At 44.4% G+C, this 8354-nt stretch overlaps 2 protein-coding genes across 3 annotated transcripts; one reads left to right on the top strand and one right to left on the bottom strand.

Annotated features, from left to right (window-relative positions):
- The first annotated feature begins 2808 nt into the window (after positions 1-2808).
- On the top strand, positions 2809-7112 carry LOC119362468 (serine/arginine-rich-splicing factor SR34-like). Of its 2 annotated transcripts, XM_037627695.1 has the most exons (14): positions 2809-2957; positions 3444-3550; positions 3844-3909; positions 3993-4067; positions 4135-4237; positions 4321-4367; positions 4465-4522; positions 4947-4996; positions 5167-5223; positions 5311-5396; positions 5470-5568; positions 6585-6621; positions 6689-6763; positions 6851-7112. In XM_037627695.1, exons 2-14 carry the CDS (start codon positions 3464-3466, stop codon positions 6863-6865), a joined length of 855 nt encoding a protein of 284 aa, XP_037483592.1. In that variant the 5' UTR covers positions 2809-2957; positions 3444-3463; the 3' UTR covers positions 6866-7112. The 2 variants fall into 2 exon arrangements, 1 of the variants encoding a protein (XP_037483592.1); XR_005173412.1 differs by lacking the exons at positions 6585-6621; positions 6689-6763; positions 6851-7112 and adding exons at positions 6068-6160; positions 6248-6578.
- Positions 7113-7136: 24 nt separating this feature from the next.
- Positions 7137-8326, bottom strand: LOC119362471 (universal stress protein PHOS34-like). Its single transcript, XM_037627696.1, has 4 exons — positions 7830-8326; positions 7641-7738; positions 7437-7555; positions 7137-7358 (listed from the first exon to the last, which is right to left on the bottom strand). Exons 1-4 carry the CDS (start codon positions 8038-8040, stop codon positions 7271-7273), a joined length of 516 nt encoding a protein of 171 aa, XP_037483593.1. The 5' UTR covers positions 8041-8326; the 3' UTR covers positions 7137-7270.
- Between the last annotated feature and the right edge of the window lie 28 nt (positions 8327-8354).

Genomic DNA, 8354 nt, shown 5'->3' on the forward strand with positions numbered 1-8354 from the left:
TTTAAATCAAGATGACAAGTTTCATGGTTATCATTATTCTTTATAGCATACATGTCATCACAATAATCATCATAGATAGCAACTTTGCTCTCATAATCAATTGGAGCCTCTTCCGAAATAGTGGATTCATCACTAAATATAGCCACGACCTCTCCAAATCCACTTTCATCAATATAATCATCATAAATAGGAGGCATGCTATCATTAAAATAAATTTGCTCATCAAAACTTGGGGGATTAAACATATCATATTCATCAAACATAACATCCCCAAGCTTGTGGCTTTGCATATCATTAGCATCATGGATATTCAAGGAATTCATACTAGCAACATTGCAATCATGCTCATCATTCAAAGATTGTATGCCAAACATTTTATTGCCTTCTTCTTCTAACACTTTGGCACAATTATCGGAATCCTTATTTTCACGAAAGACATTAAAAAGATGAAGCATATGAGGCACCCTCAATTCCTTTTTTTGCAGTTTTCTTTTATAGACTAAACTAGTGATAAAACAAGAAACTAAAATATTCGACTACGGGATCTAAAGATATACCTTCAAGCACTAACCTCCCTGGCAACGACGCCAGAAAAGAGCTTGATGTCTACTACACAACCTTCTTGTAGACGTTGTTGGGCCTCCAAGTGCAGAGGTTTGTAGGACAGTGACAAATTTCCCTCAAGTGGATGACCTAAGGTTTATCAATCCGTGTGAGGCGTAGGATGAAGATGGTCTCTCTCAAACAACCCTGCAACCAAATAGCAAAGAGTCTCTTGTGTCCCCGACACACCCAATACAATGGTAAATTGTATAGGTGCACTAGTTCGACGAAGAGATGATGATACAGGTGCAATATGGATGGTAGGTATAGGTTTTTGTAATCTTAAATAAAAACAGCAAGGTAGCAAGTAACAAAAGTGAGCGAAAACGGTATTGCAGTGCTTCGAAACAAGGCCTAGGGTTCATACTTTCACTAGTGCAAATTCTCTCAACAATGGTAACATAATTAGATCATATAACAATCCCTCAACATGCAACAAAGAGTCACTCCAAAGTCACTAATAGAGGAGAACAAACAAAGAGATTATTGTAGGGTACGAGACCACCTCAAAGTTATTCTTTCCGATCAATCCATTGGGCTATTCCTATAAGTGTCACAAATACTAGAGTTTGTAGTAAAATAACACCTTAAGACACAAATCTACAAAAACCAGAATGTCATCTAGATACTCCAATGTCACCACAAGTATCCACGGGTATGATTATACGATATGCATCACACAATCTCAGATTCATCTATTCAAACCAACACAAAGAACTTCATAGAGTGCCCCAAAGTTTCTACCGGAGAGTCAAGATGAAAACGTGCGCCAACCCCTATGCATAAATTCACAAGGTCACAGAACCCACAAGTTGATCACCAAAACATACATCAAGTGAATCAAGTGAATATCCCATTGTCACCACAGATAAGCACATGCAAGACATATATCAAGTGTTCTCAAACCCTTAAAGACTCAATCCAATAAGATAACTTCAAAGGGAAAACTTAATCCATTATAAGAAGATAGAGGGGAAGGAACATCATAAGATCCAACTATAGTAGCAAAGCTCGCGGTACATCAAGATAGTGCCATATCAAGAACACGAGAGAGAGAGAGAGAGAGAGAGAGAGAGAGAGAGAGAGATCAAACACATAACTACTGGTACATACCCTCAGCCCCGAGGGTGAACTACTCCCTCCTCGTCATGGAGAGCGCCGGGATGATAAAGATGGCCACCAGTGATGGATCCCCCCTCCGGCAGGGTGCCAGAACAGGGTCCCGATTGGTTTTTGGTGGCTACAAAGACTTGCTGCGGCGGAACTCCCGATCTTGGTTCTGTTCTGGGGTTTTCTGGATTTATAAGAGGGGTTGGCGTCGGTTTCACGTTAGGGGGCCCCACAGGGAGTGCACGAGGCAGGGGGGCGCCCTCCACCCTCGCGGTGGCCTCGGGACTCCCCTCCGGTAGCTTTTCGTTTGAGTATTTTTTATATTTTCCAAAAATATTCTCCGTTGATTTTCAGCGCATTCTGAGAACTTTTATTTCTGCATAAAAACAACACCAGGGTAGTTCTGGTGAAAACAGCGTCAGTCCGGGTTAATTCTAATCAAATCATACCAAAATCATGTAAAAAAATTATAAACATGGCATGAATACATCAAAAATTATAGATACGTTGGAGACATATCAATGAACAATAAATTCAAAAAATAGGAAAAAAATATATAAAAAATCTGTTTTTTGGCAAACTTTAAAGAATGTTTGGAGTGCATGCAAAAAAATCACATTGGTGCAAGGCATGGTAAAAAATCGATACTTTGAAAATGTTACTTTCAAATGCATGTTGGAGCTCTATTTTTTTTTTGCCATGACTTGCTCCAATGTGATTTCGTGATGAAAATTGGCATGCACTTCAAACATTTCTTAAAGTTTGTTTTTTTGAATTTTGTTTCATTTTTTCGATTTTGCTGTTCATGGCAGGAGCATTTGAGCTCAAGATTAGAAGGATACTTTTTTTTAGGGCTATTAGAAGGATACTTTTTTTTAGGGCTATTAGAAGGATACTTTCGTCCAAACAACCCCTATATATTGTTTTTAACAAAAGCCCTTTGGAAGCTTGGAAGAGAACGTGAGATTCTCGTTGTTTAGTAGCCCGTTAGGCCCAATCGTGAGACAACTCCGAGCTCGACTAGACACCGGCCCGCGCCCGTCACGCCTTATGCCGGACTCACATCAGCGGGGCCCACATGCATAGAGACGCGGACCGACCAAACCCGCACGCTGCTTGTTCTATAGCTTGGCCGCTCGGGAGGTCAAGCCGCCCGCCCTCCCGTAAACCCTATCTTCTCCTGTTCCCCTTCGTCCCCGGCCGGCGACGACGCCGCGCGCGCAGCGAACCCAGCCCCTCCTCCGGTACGCCCCGCCATCTCCCCGCCCCCTCCGCCATCTCCCCACGCCGATTGCCGTTTTCCTCTGCTGAATTCGTCGGCGGTTTTTACTCGGGGGCGTGCTCTGTTCGTCTAGGGTTTGGTGTGGGCGCGCGGATCTGCAGCCGCGCCTCCGCCCTCTCGCGGTTTTGATTTCATCTGGAAAATCTCGGCGTTCTAGGGTTTGTGGGCGCGGGTGTGGCAGGACGGCGGGGATCTCTCGCGCCTTGAACGCCCCCTTGGGGATTGAAATCGTAGGCTGTTTTTCTCGGGAAATCTCAACCTGAAGTTTTGTCCGTGCCTTTAGCGGCCTGAAGTAGGCCAGTGATTTTGCAGTGTGCTTGTTCGTCGTGTAAATTTGTTCGTGGTTGTGTTGGCTGTTTTGTTTGCTGTATCTGAATTCAGATAATCCTGCCAGTCTTTATTTTTCTAGTAAGTATAATAACTAATTACCGTGCTCTTCTGGGTATAGGTTGCAGTAAGCAAGGAAGGATGAGTAGGCGCTGGAGCCGGACCATTTACGTTGGGAACCTCCCAGGGGATATCAGGGAGCGGGAGGTGGAGGATCTGTTCTACAAGGTTGGCATTCTCAGTTCCATTATATATGCTTCTGTTTACATTAAGGTAATGAATAGTGACATGCTAGACTGTCAAATACTTGTGACTCTGGTGTGTTTAACGTATCCTGGAACATATGAATATGGTTTAGTTTTGTTGTGATAATATGTCATTCAATGTCAATCTTTTAAGTGGTACACAAGATGACATTATGGTTGTGCCAAAATAACATGCAGTTCCTACTTTGCTCTGTATTTTGGATTTTTATGCTCGGATTCTGTCGGAATATCTGATGTTAAAAATATTTCTTGCAGTATGGACGGATAGTTGAAATTGACTTGAAGGTCCCCCCAAGGCCACCTGGCTTTGCTTTTGTTGAGGTAACTTGTTGAGTATGTTTTCTATTTGCCTTTGCTCTCGATCGGTTTGTTCGAGGTCACCAAGAACTACTTCATGTGTGTAGTTTGAAGATCCCCGTGATGCTGAAGATGCGATTCATGGTCGAGATGGTTACAACTTTGATGGGAATCGTCTGCGGGTACGTGCAATGGGTTTCTTGTAGCTTGCTCTTCTCAGTTCACATTTCTAATCCCTACCATGGACAGGTTGAACTTGCACATGGCGGGAGGGCCAACTCTTCATCCCTTCCGAACAGCTATGGTGGCGGAGGACGCCGTGGTGGTGTCTCTAGGCATACAGAGTATCGTGGTACGCAAAATATATATCTAAACAGAATATGGATTGCTCAATTTCTCCGTCTATAAACTGAACTTGTGCCTGCCTTTTGACAGTTCTGGTTACTGGACTACCTTCTTCTGCATCATGGCAAGATCTAAAGGTCTGCTGAATGATATTTCTGTCAACTTTTCTGCTCTTTTCTCCCTTATCATGTTTTCACCCTTCCCTCTCTGAAGCTTCATAATTTTTTTTATCAGGATCATATGAGAAAGGCTGGTGATGTTTGTTTCTCTGAGGTGTATCGTGAGGGTGGTGGTGAGTTAGTTTGGGTCCCTGCTGCAGTTCTATTCTCACTGTTTCCATTATATTCACCAGCGATTGTCTGAAGTTGCATTATTATTAGATAAATCTCTTCACTTGCTTTATCGCCTGATTTATATTTTATTGAAGTTCTGCTATTACTTATTTTTAGTAAATGGTGATAATACTTATGCCTTCCGACCACATTACACTGGTTACTCTTGTTGAGGCCCATGATAGCACTATGCCTTTAATATGCCCAACATGTTCATTGATGAGCTTAGTACAAAAGAGAACTCACTGTTAGCACATTTAAATTGCCAATTTTTCAACACTTTCCGGTTTAATGAAGAAGCTGTTGTAACAATTGTTCTTTCTGTGAAGTCATCTGTGCTATGTTGCTGCCACCTTTTTTGACCTACATCATTGTTTGCTGTAGGTACTATTGGAATTGTTGATTATACAAACTATGATGACATGAAGTATGCTGTAAGTTCCGCTTCTCCTTTTTGGTGTCACTTCTGGTGTCTTGCTAATTTTCAGTACACGGAATGCTGAATTTTGTTACACCTGTATAATCTTGTATGGGGTTTTCTAGCTGCATTTACTTATTTTTGTGAAGGTGGAGAAATAATTTGCTCGAATTATCCTTTTTGCAGATAAGGAAGCTTGATGATACTGAATTTAAAAATGCATTCTCTCGAGCGCCTATAAGGGTACACTTAGATGTCTATTTGTAGTTCAGTTCTGGGCATTGACTTGTTCTGAAATTAATTAACACACCATCTTATTGTTTCCTGAAGGTGAAGGAGTATGCTGGCAAAAGCAGCCGCTCCTATTCACGCAGCCGTAGCAGAAGCCGAAGTGGCAGCTACAGCAGGAGTCCGAGGTCAGGCTTCGATCAATTCTGTTGGTCCTGTATAATGTAACTGACCACTGACCTAATTTGGATATGCTTTCAGTCCAAAGAAAAAACCATCACGCCGTTCAGCGTCAAGATCTCGGTCGAGATCAGTTTCTTCCCATTCAAGGTCACCGTCAAAGGGACGCTCTCCATCAAGGTAACTGAGCTCCTATGGCCTGCGTACCTCCTCCTACCCCAAGAAAAAGAAAAAGAAAGATGGAACAAGTAGACATCACTGCAATTATTTTATAATCAAATGTTGCTTGATATGTTGGCACATCTATTACAAAAGAAGTATGTTCTGGTTGAAACTTGAAAACTAATAGTCTGGAAAATCTTAAATATTGTTTCTCATTGATGCAATCTTTATCAACAAAAGATGCATCAATCCATCTGACATCCTAAATGTCCATGTTGCCAGGTGGCAATACACCATAACCCTCTTGCATTGGCATATCGGGTTTATGTATGATATTCTAGTTAAACCTGCTGATTTTTCCTAGTGTTAAATGGAAAACTAGTGGCATAATTATTATCTATCTGGTTGCTTGGAAACTGTCACAAGTTTTATCACACTCTGGTGTCACATGTTTCTTGTCTAACTGAACTGGCTAGTGTCCGGTGTTTCTTAAAGCCTCGAATCATTTCTTCCTTAGATGAGGGATTGTGCGGCGATCTAGGGATTGCGTATTAGGAAATTGAGGATGGGGATTTGGTCAGTTTGCACCAGCTCCCATTGGTTGACCGAGGTATGGTAATAAACTGGGAATTGAACTGGAAGCTAAAAATCATCTATTATTTTTCTTTACCTAATGGACTGTAACTGATTACATCAGAGCTTGGGCATAGAGGTTTGGAACTCTGGAAGTAGAGCATTAAGGATTGACGGTTTGGACGGCACAATGGTATTTGCTCAGATTTGAGTATGCGAGGACTGGCTCCTTCACAGGCTTCAAATTGGAGGGCTGTTCTAGCGTATATGCCGTAACATTGACACAAAACACTTTCAGTACTGCATGTTTTTTGACACAACTGATTGCTTTTCATTTCTGTGAGCCCATTTTACTTGCATTTGGCGATTGGAATGCTGGGGAGGATGGAGGTTCTTGGAAGCAAGCTATTAAAGCCCCATTCTGGATATTGATTTCTCTTGTTTTCTGGAACTTTTTGCAGATCACCAGCAAAATCCCGATCCCCTGTCGCTGCGTCCGTAAGTATTCGCAGTCATACTTTTGCAATATCTGTGTATGAAACTTACTTTGGTTGTTTTTGCTCAGCCCGTCGTCAATGGTGAAGCAGCAAGCCCCAAGAGGGACCCAAGCAAGAGCCCATCACGTTCCCGGTCTCCTGATGTAATATAACTCTTGTGCTTGTGTTTACTTATTGTCGATTGGGAAGTGTTCATTGCTCTTATGCTAAGTATCCAATTGCATTTTCAGGCCAAATCAGAGTAAAACGGATGCGAGGCTAGGAGCGGTGAGAGGCGGAGCCATGGTCTTCAAATTCTTCAAATTTTGTCTTCGCCAACTTCTGCATCCGCTGTTATAGTACTATCTCTGTGTTCGGTTATTCTAGGTTCCTTTGTTTCTGTAAAAACTTGTTTGGATGGATTCTTGAGATTTATGTACTCTCTTCATTGTCAGCATTTTTACTTGGATTATTATCTATGGTCGTTGGCTCGAAGATATTTGAATACAGTAACATTGCCGTTTGTAATGCTGAAAATATAACCTGGATTTGAGGTATTGGTTCAGTTTTGCGACACTGTTTACACATATCTTTTTGACATCACTTTTCACGCACACAGAACTCTGGATTTTACTAAGAGATACAACAAGCTCGGCACCACAATGACGCTATCATTTCTTGGACTTGGACTGCTTGACAATCATGACGGAGCAGTGCGCGTGGTGGGCGCAGTAGTCGCTCACGCTCCCGAGAAATGCCCTGCAACAAGCGTCCATGTTCAGGTAAAATAAAACCCATGGCTATTCGGCAGCAGCATGCAGGCATATCATCGATTACCTCTTGATGGCACCGTAGCCATGGCTGCCGACGACGAGCAGGTCGGCGTGGTGCTTGTCTACGGCGTCGCAGAGCACGTACCTCGCCTCTCCTTCCATCACCTCTATCAGACCATGCACCTGCGTTTTGACATGAGCAGTACACGTCGTCACAGCAAATGTCTCTGATCGAGCAATGCGGCCAATGGGGAGTCGTGGCTGTTACCGAGTTGGCGACGCAGAGGCGGCGCGCCCTGTCGACGACGTCCTCGGCCCTCTTGCGCAGGTCCGCGTCCACCACCCTCACCACGTCCCCGGCGGCGGCTGAATATTCCGAAGCAGAGTAAGCTCCAGTTCACCACGAGAGTTCCGAACAGAACCAAAGCTGGAAATTAACGGGGTTTGCGGCCGGCACCGGGGCTGCCGAAGGTGACGACGGAGGACGCGGGCGGCTTGGCGTGGACGACGACGAGCTCGGCCGCCGCCACGCCGGCCGTCGCCACGTGCCGCACGGCCCACTCGAGCGCGCGGTTGCTGTGGTCGCTGTCGTCCACGGCCACCAGCACCACCGTCTTCCTCCCACCGCTGCCCTCCGCCGTTGCAGGTGCAGCCTTGGCCTCCGCCATTGCCAGCAGACAGTGCAAGGAACAAAGCTGATGTAAGAGGGTCTTGGTCGGCAGGTCTGCTATGTAGTATGAGCCGATGAGCAGCGCGATCGAGGGGCGTATATATTGGCATGCCGGCAGAGAGCGAGAGAGCGGCCAAAACCGGAGGGGGCGGCACCGGCAGGGTGCCCCGGTTTTCGTTTGGCTAGCTGTTGGTTTTGGCTCCAGCTTTGCAACTTCCGTCCTGCGGCTGCTGGATAACGACCAGGGGCTATAGCACAGCAACAGCCCAGCCGCTCGGCCAACCAGTGCGTGCTGACCGTGACCGTTAGTTT

Source organism: Triticum dicoccoides, chromosome 2B (genome assembly GCF_002162155.2).
Source record: "Triticum dicoccoides isolate Atlit2015 ecotype Zavitan chromosome 2B, WEW_v2.0, whole genome shotgun sequence".
In the NCBI taxonomy this organism is placed as follows: domain Eukaryota; kingdom Viridiplantae; phylum Streptophyta; class Magnoliopsida; order Poales; family Poaceae; genus Triticum; species Triticum dicoccoides.